At 33.7% G+C, this 17526-nt stretch overlaps 1 protein-coding gene and 1 pseudogene across 3 annotated transcripts in view; one reads left to right on the top strand and one right to left on the bottom strand.

Moving 5' to 3' along the window:
* The window catches only part of CADM2 (cell adhesion molecule 2), a 1070118-nt gene that overhangs the window by 985142 nt on the left and 67450 nt on the right, over nt 1-17526 (top strand). For all 3 annotated transcript variants that reach the window (XM_074333327.2, XM_074333317.2, XM_019745437.3), the window contains one exon: nt 119-297. In XM_074333327.2, coding sequence (XP_074189428.1) covers nt 119-297 — 179 coding nt within the window. The remainder of the gene's footprint in view (nt 1-118; nt 298-17526) is intronic.
* Nucleotides 13259-16045, bottom strand: LOC109454631 (Y-box-binding protein 1 pseudogene; annotated as a pseudogene).

Genomic DNA, 17526 nt, shown 5'->3' with positions numbered 1-17526 from the left:
GAAATTGTTATGCACAAAACAGGTGTTAAAATTTTATAAATTTCTTGATTTACTTAATTCACAGAATATGTAGTATTTATTATTCTTTTCTATCTATATGCATGTTTCGATCCAATAGGCCAGAACCTGTTTTGTGGACAAAGGATGGTGGAGAATTACCAGATCCTGACCGAATGGTTGTGAGTGGTAGAGAGCTAAACATTCTTTTCCTGAATAAAACGGATAATGGTACATATCGATGTGAAGCCACAAACACCATTGGCCAAAGCAGTGCGGAGTATGTTCTCATCGTGCACGGTGAGTACCTTTTGACATCATTATATGTGAAAGAATGAATCCCTTGAAAAACTGTTTAAATTTATCAAAATCTTTAGAATAATAAACAAAATTAAACAGGTTTTCTTTTTCTTTCAGACAGAAGGACTTCTGATAAGTGTAAAATCTCCAAGATTCATTGTTAATATGTTCCAAGTCAAAGTAATAAAATAGAATTACAACATACATACACTAAAAATGACAATTATTATTTTTTTTGTGTGTGACAAGTTTTCTTTATTACAACTATATTGTGTAATTTGGGGTGGTGACTATTAAATTACATCAATGGTTTTCTTTAAATTTTACAAATAAATACTTTTAGTTATAAATCAGAACAACGAAAATTATGTTTCCCTGAAGCTAATTTTGTTTATATTATTATAAAAATGTACTTTATAATCACTATAACTGGTTTCACAAAGAATGATAGTATGTTATTGAGATGCAGCAAAGACAGAGGTATATAATATTAATGATAAATGTGTTAAACTCTTATGAACAATAATTTTAAACACCCACAGCCATCTTTTTCTCCTTTCCACTAATCTCACAATTTGAGTAAATATAACAAAATGGCAGAAAGAAATACCAGTACCCAAAATTAAAAAACATGTTTTTCCCAACCTCCAAAAGCTGCAATATGTTGTTCCTAAGGTAGCACAAACATATTGTTAGATGGAAATAACTTTTATGAGATTGAAAAATGCTGCAATAAACAAGGTTAGTCATGTTCCTTCATTTAAGGACTTCTCAGAGTTTATTTTATGTGCCAGGGTACATTGTGAATTTCCAGCAGAAAGAAGCATTAGAAAATGTAACATTTTCCTCATGTATTTCACCAAGAAAACCTTTTCTAAGACTAGTGTTGTGTTCTACACAACATGACAGTATTCTGAATGAGTGTTGAATAAAACACAATGCTGTAATAAACCCAGTAGATCTTAGAATTCATGGAAAGGGTACATTTATTTGAAATCTTTCCCCTGAAACTAATTATACAATACTGTAAAAAGTATGGGTTAGTTTTATTTCTTTCCAAAAAAGGATTTTGGGGGTAAAGTCTAATTCTTTAGACAGAGATATGAATTTTGGGGAGGAGGATTAAATTTTTGTTTTTCCCCATGTATTTATTTTGCTACCATACAGGTCAAAATTGGAGAATAACATATTAAGGCAATATTCTACTTCCAAATTACTTTAGTGTATATAATCTCTCAGCTCTTAATACCACTTTGCTATTGAAGGCAAGCAAAGGTTTGCCGTGAATAGACTACCCACATATAAACATCTTGCAGATAATAGAGCTGAGAGATTAATTTTTAACATCTCACGAATTGTATACATTTTAACTTTTGTGAAAGATCAGCCTAATCAAATTAGACTGATAAACTGGAATAAAATGTGGTAAACCCTTGTAGACATACCCTGACACACTTACTACCAGAAAAAAATATAATGACCACTGGGGTCTATCAAGGGGATAAGTTAGATCCTCAGAGCAGGATCTGGGAGTAACTTTCAGTTCATGCTGACTTGGATGTTTATTCATGCTGACCTGGACGTTCACCTTGAACTCCCTAAGTGCTTCTCTCACCTAACAGTTCCTGGAAACCGGGGGGAGAGGGGCATGTTGTATAGCATGTCACATTGTGTCGAAAGCAATACGACATAAAAATATAGAAAATTAGAAGGGAGTGACAGAAGTGATATAGTTAGATGAAAAGTATGGCTCTTTTTTTTTTTTTTTAATAATTCAAGTGGCAGAAAGTCATATGTTTTCCCAGTGTTTGCAAGCTAGCCAACAGCATGACTGCCTGAGTAGCCAAGATAGTTGGCAGTTGACACATTTCTAAGAAATGCTTTTCTAAGCGCTTTGTAAGAAGTCATTTTTGGTTTTGCTTTTGGAACTATAATTCATCAAAAGCACCCCATAGATTAATGCTGTTCATGCTGCTAGATAAATGCTGTGAAGTTCAACAGTAGTTTACCTAGAATTATTGACACAAGTAATGAGAGGCTCAATGAAATGGTGAAGCCATATTACACTGTGTTTAAAAGGGCTCCAATTGGGCTCATTACAAAATAAAGGTTTTGTTCCCCCCCCCCCCCTTTTGCACACAGTCTAATGTTTCATTAGTCACTGGCTGTAGAAATATAAAAGGCTACTCTTCTGTTAATGGTTTGGCTGTTTCAAAACCTTACTAAATGATGAAATTTCAGTGGCATTTCGATCTGTAATGAATGCTGTATGCATTTCAGAATGGAGTGATAAGTGATCATTTGCGAGAACTTCACCCTTTTATCTTTTACACCAAGGTTGATTTTGCATTAGCTGTGATAATTTAATATAGCTTCAGCACAGAATGGCCTTTCATGAGCTGAGACCGTGTCTTTGACGCTACCACAGTTGCCTAGGTTCTATTGATTCTTAACTTGATGGAGGACTAAGCACTTTCCTGTGAAATCATCTGCTATACAGATGCCATCTTGATGATTAGATTTTATTCTTTGGGTGTCAATGGAAGTTCATTATTTAAGTGTTATCACATTTAATTGTTAACAGCACTGACATTTTGTGTTATGGACACTGCAGACCCTCCCCACCCCCCAATTACAGCTTTGCAAATTTCAGCATTAGAACTACAGATGGTAATTTGAAACTGCCAGGCCAAAATTCACTCTCAATGAAAGGCCTAAGATATTTGAGCATACAAATAAATACCTGTAGGATAAAACCTTATAGTTATGAAACACTTCACTGTGGAGATTCCATCAGGAAGGAAAGTAGCCTTTTTTTAGTTAAAAGCTCAGCAATAGAAAATTACTGTTAAATTGGAAGTCATAGTTATACTACAATTCCTGTGAGCACAGTAGATTTTTGTCTTTTTTTGGTTTTGCTTCTTTATAAAAATATTGAATTTATCCTCATGTTATTATTAGTATCATACTATTTATTTACAATAGCTGTTGACTTCCATGTTAATATCTTGAAATATGCTGTTCCATTGCTGTTTTTATTGTTTGGAGAACTTGGATAAATAGAAAAATGTATTCATTCACCATATAGATATTTACCATTTATCCACTGAGTGTAAAGACATTATAGGAGGAAAGGTGAATAGTATTCAATAAATTTAGAGTTTAACATGGTAGATAAGTTAAGCATTCAAGTAATAAAAGGCAGTAACACAGTACTCATGGATTATTCATAAACAAATGACATATGTCATAAATGGAAGTACCTAGCACAGTACCAGGCATATAGATATTTAATAAGTCAGACTATTATTATTATATTACTAGTAGACTTGTGATATCAAGGGCAATATCAATATGATGCTATAGTATGAAACTCACCCAAGAACTGCATACAGTTTACTACCCATATTCTTCCCTGAATGGTCCCAGAGCATAAATTAGGTTATCCCTATCAAAGAACAAGAAAATTCTAAATCCTTGCTAACTAAGCAATAGAGAAGATCTTAAAAATTCAACAGTATAGCAAATTAGTAATATAGAGAGAGCAGGATAAAAGTTATAATCACCCTTTTTCACTGATGCAGCAACAAATTCCAAGGATTTAGATTAAAATATCTCCTCCCTAAGCAGACTATGCAGGTGTGCATCTTGCTCTGTAGAGAACATAACAGATACCTGTTTATCACACAAGAATGGCTGCAGAGAATTATGAATGGCCTTAGGCTAATCTTATTTTGTGGCTGGAATCAATTCAAATTCTTATATTTATTTCTCATGAACTGATTCCAACAATATTGTTTTGAAAGTGTCAGAAACATATAGCACCTGGGAAATACTGAGAAAATATCTGTGGAGATTGACGACCACAAATGATCACAATCACCCTAAATCCTTGGCTTCTTCTCAGCTTTCCCAATGCCTTTACCTCCCCTCACATACTCACGCTAGAGCAAATTGTGAGCACCCTTCAAAATACAAATTGAAGATGGACAGGGATGCTAGAAGTCTTTAGTATCACCTTCAGGCTCAAAGCCCTTCCCAGGATTCAGGGAGAAATACAGTAATACAAGTAGAAAAACATGAGCAACTTATTTCTTCTTCTGCCAGTAGCCACACTAACTATGGCAGTTCCAGAATGTAGAAGAGAGTAACAGGGAGTCCGATTAGAGCTTCTGTGGAAAACCCATTCCACGTACATAGGACCCAATTCAAGGTTGTCTCAGTCATAACAGAGTTGAGATGCAGTATTAGAGAAAGTTTTTTTTCTCTTATGACAGTCTCAATCTCTTTTCAAATTTACTCTTTGTATTACCATAGTAACCCTCATATGGAATTTCAGATTGTTTTGCCACTGCTCTAACTTATTCCATTACTTTATTATTTCCTGCTTGTATGAATATACTTTTATAACATCTTTAGTTCTTCATTATCTTAACTCTTGGTATTCTTATTTTGAATGAAATTGACCACTCTGCACCTTTCCACATTTGTGCTTTTTTCATATGTCTATATTTTGCTTTTCTAGCAAATTTCATCTTTATGACCATATAAAAACAGGTAAAATTTTCCATACCTAGTATATCATAGGAGAAAGTGAAATAGAATAAAAAGCTTGTTTATATTTCTGTAACGCCAATCAGTTTGCTGACAGTTGCTTCCTTGGTATCCCTAAAATATCACTTGATGTTATGGTTTGTTTTGTTTATTTGTTCATGTGTCTACTGAAATGGGAACTGATGAAAAATACAATATTGCTTTTGTTTGTTTGTTTGTTTCCAGGAGAACTTACCTCAGAAATAACATACACTGAATGGGACCCACCACATTTTATTGTTTGATAGTAAGAGTTGTTATAAAAAGAGTGTCTCAGATTTTTAATTTTAATAGTAAGAGAGAATATTACTGCTAGAAATGTCTGTGTGTTTCAGTCTGTGAGAGGTATCAAACTATTAAATATGCCTTTCCAGCTTTAAAGAATCAATACAACTGTTACTTTCATTTCACTCTGCTTTTATTGTTAATAATAAATGTCAAAAATACTCAGAGACAGAAAGTTGTACACTGAGATATTACAGGCTGCTGTATCAAGGCCAGCTTCCAAGCTTTGTTGCTCACTTAGACATATATCTCTTTCAGAGACTAAATGAGAGGTAAATGCACATTCACTTTCCATCCTGGTTGCTGATTCTCCGTTTCAGTCGATTTGCTTTACCACAGAAGAGAGCCAAATTGAGTAATGGAGGGTAGCCTTTCTTTCACATTAACAAACATTTCTAAGCCATCTGTCATCTCTTTCAAATACTTAACTAGTGTGTAAAATATAAATTCAGCTCCTTTAGAGTTATTAGTACTTCATCCTACATTTAGTAAAATAATTAATACACATGCAGGTGAATGCAGTAATAATTATGAAACAGATTATGAATATCATAAAGTAATATCCCAAATTTGTTTTTAAATTTATTTTATCATAGAATTAAGCAGATATGATTATAATACACACTTTCTTAGTCTTGCAGTATATATTTCACATATTCATGTTATATTTGATTTGAAAGTTAATGAGGACTTTCATTACATTAAAATGAAAAATGTACTTCTGTGCTTCATAGCAAATATGCAGCTAGTCTAAAAAGTTGGCAGTCACATTTACATTTACTATTACAATTATCCAGCAATTAAACATTTAGAAACACTGCGAAACCACATGATTGTTTTTTTTGTTTTGTTTTGTTTTTTAACTTGGTTGTACTATTAGGAAAGGCGGCGATACAGACCAGGGTGGAAATGAGACAGTGAATCTTTAAACTCAGATGAGTGGGTGGGGAGCAGGAAAGAGAAGCCGGGATTATGGACAGATGTACAGCCTAGCAAACACTAAAAAGGAATTCAGCTAAAATCTGTTCCCTCCCATGGAAACAGACCTACCAGTTGGTAAATTAATTCTGTGTACTTATAATGAGCGTTTTTCCTTTGGAGAAGCTTTCTTTAGAAGCATAGATGGAAAAATATACACTATAGAAAAAAAAAAAAAAAAAAGGATAGAAAAGGCACCCATATGGAGCAACAAACAGCACGAATGGGAGAGCCCTGTGCTTTCTGCTCTCATCTCCAGTTGAGAATTTCCAGGCGGTCAACTAGGTGGACGAGTCTTAAAACAGTGCATTCTTTAATCGCTGAGATAAAACATTTCGTCTCTGTACGTGAATAAGCAGGGATAGCTGTGATGTCTGAGGGAAAGGCGTACCTCTGGACGAATGTGCTGTCGCTCTGCAGAGAGAAATGAAATGGGATAAAATAGTGGAGACAGGAGCACTGTTTTCATTATAAAACGTTTTAAAAGGTGTGTGTTTGTACAGACGTAGTCCACAGAGTTTAGGCTAAATTCTATCTCTTTGTTTTAAAATGAGAGCGAAGTGAATAAACTAAGGTTTTACCTTTCAGAGTAAAAATTCTGTTCAGAGATAGTAGCGCGCTGAAGTGCGTCTGCGGTACGCAGAAGGAGCACTGACTGCTATGTCCAGGAGGAAAGCTCCCATTCCGGCCTGAGAGCAGGAAAGAGGCCGCCACTCAACAATATCAAATATATTTTCTCTCACTATTCATATATAATATTTTCTCTGAGTAGCAGTAAGGTACACAGAAGGATAGAACCCATGGCAATCAGGCTTTCTAGGTGTGTGTGTGTGTGTGTGTGTGTGTGTGTGTGTGTGTACATGTGTGTGTACGCAGAGAAGGCTATATTGTAGCTTTACAAAATGTACAGAGCTCTTCTACCCAAGTATATATGCATTTATTCATTAGAGAATTTGAACAACATGCAGTGGCCCATGGGGGAAATGTTTGGCATTTGTTTTCAGAAACAATGCCATGTCTAACTAGAAGATGCGGATTTTACATCAAACTTGCTTTGTCGCTTCCTACAATATAGTTCTCACAGACATTGTACCACCGTTTCATGGACTTATTCCAGAATCTAAGCTTTCTCCTTGATTCCTCTCTACGCTTCCCTCCAATTTATCAGCAAATTCTGTTGACATTATTTCCAAACCATTCTCCCAGTATGTGTACTTCTGTCCACCCTCTCTAGTCTAGACTATTGAAACACTGTGTAGTGGGCTCCCTGCTTCCAGCTTCCACCTCTCCAATCTGTTTCTCACACCTACAATACATAAATAATTTAAATGCATGTTCCTTCACGTCTTCCCTCCATTTACATTTATCCAAAGGCACTTCATCACACTTAGCATAAAGCCCAAATCCTTATTACCCTTGCTTGTCAAACCCAACAGAATAATGCTATCACCTACACCTATGACATCTCATCACTCTCCATGCAATCACTTTTGTTTCTCTGGTCCTCTTTCAAGTCCTCCAAGACATCGAGCTCATTCTCTTGTTAGGAACCTTGCCTCTGCCTGGAGTGCTTGTCCATGAAGTAGAAGGAATGCTGTCATGAATGCTGGTCTTTGCAAGAATGATTTCTTATCATTCAGCTCTCAGTAATTTTCTGTCCACTCCAGTTGAAAGCAGACACTTGTCATGCATCACTTTAATTCCCTGCAGGAGATTTATCATATATTGATATTTCAGTTGTTGGTTTGTACATTTGCTTATATATGTGCATATGTATATATGCACATACATGTATGTTTATATGTATACATATATGTATATGTATATAATATATTCATGCATTTGTGTGCATATACTATATATGCATAATGCATCTGTACATGTTAATATATTCTGTGTCCACTCAATAGATACTGACTTCCTTGAAAACAGAGATCTGGTGTATCTTATCTCTGTATCTCTAGCTCGTACAACAGTGCCTTTTAAATAGTGGGCAATCAAATGTATTCCTTTAACGATTATGTTTCTTTGTCTCTGTCTCTCCCTCACTTTTCAACAGAAGAAACTTTAATAAAATAATATATGTGTGTATGTTTGTATCTATACATACATGCCCACCCTTATCCACATACATGTACATATATACTTACATACATATGCATAGGTGTGTGTATATACACTGTCCTAATTTCTGAGCACCATCAGGGTAATTGATATTCATTCCTTGATCACCAAAGTAAAGACCTTTAATTTTCACCTTATTTTGGGAAATGAGATATACAGAGGGTGCCAAAAAAATGTATACATATTTTAGCAAAGGAAAAAAAAACTATTAAAAATGTAATACTCAATATATACTGATAATAGAAGATGAATGCAAGTCATGTTTGATTTCTGCAATTACACATTGCTACTGTAATTCGATTCAACTTCAAAAAGTAATACATAGATAACATCTCTTAAAATGTGTACATTTTTTGGCACCCCTGGTATTTACTTGGTTATCCATATGTAAAGGGTGCCTTATAGAGTTAAGTAGTGCACAACATGACTAACTGTGTATAGAAGAATTAATATATCTAATGCAAATCTTTGAAATTAGGAGAGTTATGCAATTGAGTTCACATATCCGTTCTTTTTTATCCAAAAATTCTATGATTATTGCTAAGTAAAAATTTATTTGTTTTTTGAAAATCTATATCATCTCTTATAAAGATAACATATATAACTGCAAAATATAAAACTTCAGACATAGACTGAAAATCCATATCACAACCCTATAGTACCTAATAGTTTACTATTTCAGGAAGTATTTTTTTAAACTTTGCTATATACAAAATGCTAGGCCTGGCACTGCGGATCCTATAATAAATTATACCTGGACTTCTTAGTAAAAAATAAAACAGTAAAATCTTTCCACTCAGGTTTCATCATGATGAAATTTCAGAGCTGTTTTCAGGGTTTCCATAATTATTATAATATTCCAGGAGACATAGCCAGGAAAATATGAAATTCCACAATTAGAAATATATTACTTTGGTAAAAAGTTATCGAGAACATGATTTGAAAGTAGACAATTTGGGAATGTTATCAAGTTGCATCACTAAATCCCATACAGGGATCGTTGTTTTTTTTAAAATGATCTTTTCTGAGGTTAAGAAAGAACTTGCTTTGCATGAGAACTCTGAACATTAGGGATATAGGTTATAGGAGGGGGTATTAAAAATGGAGTTCAGTAGGTGTTTCTGCTTAACATTGTTCTTAGTGTTTATTAGGGATTATCTTCTATGAATACGTCAAAGTGGGTCTATTTATTAATATGCAGGCACAGAAATTATCTGCAAATGGCCATGTTACTTTTGTTAAATTACAGGATAGCAAATTTATAATAATTATGTTTGAAACATTCCCACATTCTATTTTAATTTTTATTTAAAGCTTTGTATTACAATATTAAATATATTTGGATGCATTTTACTTCCTTTAAAAAATTATCAGACAACAAACGTATGTGAAAATTAGAATTCACTAAAATTAGTGCTCTGTAATAACTTCCAGTTTAATGACAACATTTATGAACTTGTATGTTTTTGGTAACAGTACAGTAGCACAATTTAGTTCAGCCCTAAGGATATTTAATTCAGGATTCTGGAATCCACTGTTACTCTTTTTTTTTTGGGGGGGTGGAATTTGTGTAGTAAATAAAAAGGGGAATCAAGATAAAAACTGAGAAATATTTCTACTAAGTTTCATGGTAAGAAATCTATATAGTAGCATAAATATATAACTTAGTATGAGTTAAGGAACGTTTTTGCACAATAAAAATTAACATTGGAAAAAATAAGATCAAGCAGAAAAAGTGTAAGTAAGATTTTAACCATAAGCATGACGTATTTAAATATGAGTGGCTTAATACAAAGAGTTATTTTTGTCTTCTAAAAAGTTCACTGACATTAACATTTCTTATTATCACATTTATATTACCATTAATTTTTTTCAAGTACACGTGGGATTACATATCTTGAAGTTGACAGAGTTATATGATTTACAATATGAAAACTCATATGAGCTTACTTCTGCATTTTTAAAATATGAACCAACATCTTTAGGGACTATGCATCTTGCAAAGTCATATGCAGAAATGTTTCCATTCACGTTTCTTGAGTAAAGGTTTTTTTTTCTTTTAGAATATCAACTGTGATCCATCACTAATTAAGAACATGCATGGTCCAAAAGCATTTATATAAATGACCAGATCTAAACTCTTCATTTTTTAGATGAGAAAGCATAGTCGGGTAGAGGTTAAATTATATACAAAATGTCGCTCAGCTGTATTATCACATAAACTAGATGAAAAATCCAAATATTTGGATTTCTCAATCAGATTTTTTCTACTACATTACACTTCCCTTGTGTATATTAACATTTAAGTTTTTCTTTTAATGGCTGATAGTACTATTCTCCCTTAGGAAACTGACATCCTCACAAAACTGAAAATATTTGAGCAAATCATCTGATTTACGTTTTGGTAAAGTACTTTTAGAAGCGAGCTCATAGTATTGAAGTAGGTGGAGCTAAGCAGTGTAAGATCATCCACTTCAAAGACATTTTTTTTTTCTGCTTTAAAGTTCACTTTACTTTTGTCCATTTGGAATGTAAAGGGGTATTTCAAAAGGAAAAAAAAAAGAAAAAACGTACACTTGTTTCAAATAACAGATTGATTTTATTCATAAACTTTTCTTGTAATTACATAGGATCTTTGGTTACCGCCTACAGTTTAAAATTGCAGTACTTTTCATTTTTCAAGAATAGCTTTTTTATTATTGTATAAGGATTTCATTTAGTATGTGAAGCCAGTGGAACCCATCAGAGGGATGAAAAGGGGTTTATTCAAATCTCATTTTTAAAAGGGTTCTTTTTATGAAGCAGATGAGGTTACCATATGACACTCAAGGAGGAGGGATGCACTGGTGAGTTGAGGCCTTGTCAACCTGGAGGTTGTCATTTAAGTAAGAGCCTTGGTGCTTTCTCTATTCTTATGCTGTAATTCAAATAGGTTGCTACATGTAGCTGAGCATAATGGGAACAGATAAACATCGTTCTCTGCACAGGACAAAAAGCAAATTCAGTAAACTTTTTCTCTTGCAGTTGCTTCCAGTGGCAGTGCAATTACCAGTAGCATGGTTAAGGGTGCCCTATTATTTTTAAGGCTAGGAAATGTGAATAGCTTCTATCAAAAAGACACTTCTTACCTTAATACTTCTAATATACATCGAGTTCTGACCCTTCTGTATCTCCACTAATAATCCTTGGTTTGGATTCACTCGATTACCCTAGAACCACCCTGGGAAGTTATTGACATAAAGCAGAAAGGAAGCAGACATACAGAGTGAAGACTAAATGGTATTTTTCTTCCTATTGAACACTAGTCCTTGGAGAGAAACAAGTGCTTAAGCTTCTGGGACTCTTTAGACTTAATTTTGCTTCAAAAATCCATTCTGAATGGCCCAGAATGCCATTTTTAAAAAGAGGAACTGCCACAAAACAAAACAGGTTGACAAGTTAGAAATTATTGTACACTGCATTTGTAGAGAACAGACATACCTTTAACCTGAAAAGCTCGTTATTGGAAAAAAGGTGCTGTACCACTCTACAATTTATTGTATGCGGCGCTTGTTGTACCTGCTTTCCTTTTGACAAGGTTATACAGGATCTGTTGTGCTCTAATAAGCTCCAGTAACAAAATGTGGTTGCATTTTTAAAAATCCTTCATTAGGATGTGAAAAAAAGGGCACTTTTCTATTATTTTGAATCGAATGTTATGACTTAGAGCTCTAACACTTTAAAATCATTGGAAAACTGCATTCACAGTATAAGATTCTTTAGTATGCTGCATTTAAAATTTTATACATATAAAACATATATTTAGACCCAAAGACTCTTGGCAGGAATTCCTAAAAAATACCTCATGCATGGTAAGAGAGGGAAGCAATTTTGCAGAAATTAACTATGTGTAAGCCTCAGTTACTGATTCACGTTATTAAAAATGATGCTATTCCCTGTCTACTGACATCATTGTCATTACCACTAGAAGGAATATTATTTATAAAGCCTCAATTATTATATATGTCATTATATATATATATATATATACATATATAATGAAACATAGACCTCTCAGAATTTATTTTAATATAGTATTTAAATCATAAAGTTATTTTAGCAAGTTTTATCCATTTTAGTATATAGTGAAAAAGTAATTCCCTAAGATTTAATTTGCTAGCAAAAGATTTAAAATACAAAATCACAATTTCATAGAAATCGGTGTTACACAATTATACAGAGGGTGTCAAAAAATGTATACACATTTTAAGAAAGAAAAAAAACACTATATTAAAATTGTAATACTCAATATATACCAATAACAAAAGACGAATGCAAGTCATGTGTGTACATGTTTTTGGCACCCCTGGTATACAGTGATCAAATTTTTTTAACAACTTAAAAATGTTGTTATATAGCAGTTTGTTATTAACAATTAACTATTTCTTATTAACAATTTCTTATTAAATAGAATATGTTTTTAATTCTGATTTTGAAAAACGTTCTTGAAATTTCTCTTGTTAGGATTTAAATTATATCTAAATAATTTATACACATTTACTAACTTCTCTGATCAGATCTAGACAAATAAAATCTAGTTATTTTCACTTCTCAAAATATCTTTTTTATCATATATATAAATTATTTAAGATCTTTATTAACAGGTGCTTGCAATTTGTTGACTTAAAAAAAAAAACAACCTTAAATTGTAAATTTGTATTACAAATTAAAAATGAAGTCCTTAAACATCTCAGCTTGACGAGATATGAAACAATTTTAAAATCTTTAAAGGTGTATTAAGAAAAACCAGACTTCTTTGTAAATATATTTGTCATTACCAAAAAGAAACGTGTTTAGGTAAAAATAATAAAAGCTCCATGTTGCCCAGACAATCCAGATAGTTCTAGTTATCTGGGCAACGGGCAAAAAGCAAGCACTCAATGTTTTTAGCTCCAATCTTCTTCATTTCTTATTGCTGGAATTTCGTATTCATTACTTGTTAGATGACTAAACCGGCTGATCGTGGAGATGGTAAGCCAGCATTTACTCGGCCGCGCTATCCTCGGCCTTGGGAGCAGACACATTCTCAGCTGGTGGATTTGCTGCATTTGTCTCTTTGCCATCTTGTGGTTTAGGGTTTTCTGGGCATCTGCCTTAGTAATTGAAGTTAAGGTGGTACCGACGTTGAGATGGCTGTTGACCTTGGGTATCATCTCCCTGATTTTCCTTTCTTCATTGCCGTCCTCTCTAAGCTGTCTTTGGCAAGTAGGGCCCCTGCAGAATCATGGTCCATAGCCCGATGCATGTTCTGTCACACTGGTTCTCCTGCACCCTGGTTGTCAGCACCGTCCATCACTTCCGCCTGCACAGGGGTGTTGGGATACTGTGTTCGGTGCCCATAGAGTCTCCGCATACAGTGAGGTGGGAACTATGCCTGCAGTAGGGCCTGGCCTTCGGGAGCACGATCCTTCCTTCATTCTTTCCCCCACCCTCACCATTCTGGTAACCCTGCTGGTAATTGCGTGGAGGACTCCTGACTCCTGAGACGTGCATAGCGTCTATCATGGTTACGGTCTGCACCGGTACTCCACCAGGGCCTGTGACATTTGCTACCTCTGCACCCTTTTTTCCTTCACGACGTCTAACTCCACAGTCTTCCACTCCATCTCCTACACTGCGAAGGTATTTCCTGGGGTTATTCTTCTCTAGGGTAGTCTGGTGTACAAATCCATCTTTCATGGTGTCATTGCTGTTGAATCATTTTACTGCTCCCAAAACCTTCCTTGCAATGACCTTCGTGTCCCCACCCGCAGGCGCCGCAGATGTAAGGTCACCGCTGCCCGCTCCCTACGCCACTGCGGGTGGTGCTGGGTTTGGTGTGGGCGGCCACTGGGTCTCCGCCTTGCTGCTCACCGTTGCGGTGGTGGTGACCCGGCCTGCAGTGGCAGCGGTGGGTTGCTCAGGGCTCTCCGGGGTCCGCTCTCTGCTCGCGCTACTGATAGAACTCTATCCACTATATATATTTTGTCAATTATTAATGTTTCATTCTTTATGTCTCAATGTCTAGAAAATATATAATACAATTAATTTCTCTTGCAAATTATAGATGCAGAACTTCTTTGTAACCCCTTTTTTTCTGTCATGCACATTTGATAGTAGTTTATTAAATTAACGCACTCTGCAAGGAAAATAACAATAAAAGTTTGAACCTATCTTTTTTATTGAAGAAATCACAGATGAGCTATCATGAAGTTAGTTGATTGACCTATTAGATAGTTATCATTTCTGAATTTTAATATTTGTAGATTATATGTTACATGCCATTAATTTGTCTATTTTTATTTATAGTTATCTCAGTGTCCATGTTCAAATTTTCTTTAATCATAGGATCTTAACATGTAAGGCATATATTAAGAACTAAAATTGGTAAGTCATATTCAGAAAATCACTTTTAATATGACTACGAATTATCTTGACTTATGAACAGAATTAGTAAATTAATGTTGAGCTAGGATTTAGTTATTTTCATTATGTGTGTGTGTATGTGTATAATTCTTCTGCATATAAATTTGTGCATTTGTATTCTTGGGAAAAATAAAAAAAATGGATGTCTTAGAAGGAGAAAAATGACCTATATTTTCTATCCTGTACTACATTTGATTGAGTATTCTTTGTACTGACAGTATAATAGTTTTTAAAATGTTCAGTATTCTAGATATATAAAAAATGAGGCTGATGATTAGTTCTAGTGTATCCAATTTCATATTTTCTTATAAAAATGTAGCTTCATTTTTATAATCAATGTCTAAATAAAAAGTCAAAAGTAAATACATAGAACCAGGACCAATTACTAACAGTTACTAATGATGCCAAATGCAGCCACTTGCTTGTAGGTGTGAAAACCAGAGAGATATGTGTTTGGAGTTAGGAAGACAAGACAGTCTTTTAAATTTTTGTTTTGAGAAGAGTTACAGTTACACTCATGAGGCTAAAACGATCTTGAGATGGAAGTGTTAGAGATATCTCTTCGTTATACTAAATAAATAAAATATTCTTTCTGTAATATAGCATGTATGACACATATAACATATAAGTATACACACACATACACACCTCTATATGTAATTTTAGAAACAGAGAAATTCTATCTCAAAGTTGTCTCATCCATTAAGTGGGGTAACAGACAACTCATAAATTTGTTGTGATCATTCACCACTGATCACAAAGGATCTGTTTAATGAGCCCTTCTGGCCTTTTACCCTTTCTCTGAAAGTTTCAAATTAAGTAAAGTGGATAAAGTTCATAAAGAGACATGGAGGACATAAATCTCAGAAAAGGCTCACACTGCTTTTAAAGTAGCGGGATGTGTAGACAAAGATTTATTTTGTTACCAGGGATATTTATTGAAGGAAGAAGTTGTAGGTTGTGGTCTTGAAAATTTATACTTCAGAAAATAACAATTGTCTGTCTGTATTAAAGACACAGAAGGATGTTTTCTGTTTGTTTGTTTTGTTGTTTTGAGCAAAGTAATGAAATCTTTGTTTACCCTGTAAAAAAAAAAGTGATTTTTTTCTAGATCCCTTAAAATATGTTACATGTTTATATGCTATGAACGAATTCATTTTGTAAATATTTATTAAAATTCTAAATTGTGCTAGGGTCTCCACAATAAAGTAGGCAGAATTTTTCCCTTCAAGAATTAATTGTCAAGAAAGTTTGGATAGTAGAGGAGTATCATACAATTTTCTTAGTCTTTCTGAGAATTCAACTAATTCCAACTAACTTTCATTGTTGAATTTTAGTTGATTCTGATTTATCTTCTGCTGTTGAATATTTAGGCTATTTCAACTTTTTGTATTGCATAATAAAGTTGAAATAAGTGAATGACTATCAATGTACAGTGAAAAGAAAGAATGGAATGAAGAAGTCCTAAAATTTTTTGAAAAAATAAAAATGTTTGAAATGTTTTAGAACCCGTAGATAAAATAAAGTTAGTAGTAATTAAAAACATGTAACAATGACTGGCAAAGGTTTCTTAGCAAGTCATTTTCTTGATCCAGTTGCCATAGTGGCCAAGGTAGTTTGCATCAAATTACGTTCAGCCAATTTGTTTTGAGGTACATATGAAGTCAAGAGGGTGAGTGAGGATGATGAGCAGATAAGCAGGAGCCAGACTCTGAGTCAATAATAGCATGTCGTATCATCTCATCACTTTAAAAGACTCGAGGGCAGTTCTTTTAAAGTAGATTAACAATTGTTAAAACAATGTTTTGTTTTGTTTTGTTTTCATTTTTGGAAAATTAGCCTAGGAAAAAAACATGTATTTCATGCATTTTTCACAATTATAGGAAATACGATTGTTATTTAGTTTATGCAAGAATACTCATAGAACCTGGTAATATATGCAGACTCCAAAACAAATCAAGAGTTATTATTATCCATTTTATTGACATGAAATAAGGAAAAATGATCCAAATCATGGCTTTTTGGGCTAAACTAAAAACAAAACAAAACGAAAAAAAACAAAGCTTGTTTGTTTTCTAGTTCTTAAGAATCAAATGATATTGGAAGGCTGCTTTTGAGATCCAGTGGCATCATTCTAACCTGTTGTCTGATAGCAAATACCCTAATATTTATATAATCTGTAATAGGTTTGGTAATATTATGTTATTTACATTGAGTGTTAAAAGACTACTATTATTGTATATTCTTATATTTGATAGTCCTGGAAGATATTTCCCTTTGCATTAATTAAATAAATATATTTTGAGATCCTAATGAGTAAATGATTTTGCTAACAGATGAAGAATGTATTATTTTCTATTTTAGATTCCCTTGAAAATGAAAAGTTCACATTTTTAAAAAATTTATAAAGCATGTTTCATTTACCTCCAGCCTGCAAATTATTTAGGAAAGTGTACCATGAAAATAAGAAGGTATTATGAGAAATAGTAAACAAGGAGTGTATATGCATATACATAATATTTATGCATTTATAATGTTGTTAAAGTCAGCTCTACTTTATGATCATAGTAATCGCACTGCAAGCAATACCCATTTTCCCTAGTGATTAATGCAGCACCCTTAAATTTTCAGTTTTCTTAATTTGACTGGCCATAAAGCATTTTCCCTGTTGAAAAACAGGTGTAAACATCAATACCCAAGATAAGAGAGTGATCTCTCGCTGTTTGCTGTGTCTACAGTGTAGAGAAATCAGCAGATTAAAGTCTGAGGATCGAACAGGGCTATTTATCAGAAGTAAAGAACTAG

Source organism: Rhinolophus sinicus, chromosome 17 (assembly GCF_057876585.1).
Source record: "Rhinolophus sinicus isolate RSI-liver-muscle chromosome 17, RSI-T2T, whole genome shotgun sequence".
Classification (NCBI taxonomy): Eukaryota; Metazoa; Chordata; class Mammalia; order Chiroptera; family Rhinolophidae; genus Rhinolophus; species Rhinolophus sinicus.
Note: the sequence above shows the minus strand (reverse complement) of the source record. Positions and strands in the feature narration are given on the sequence as shown.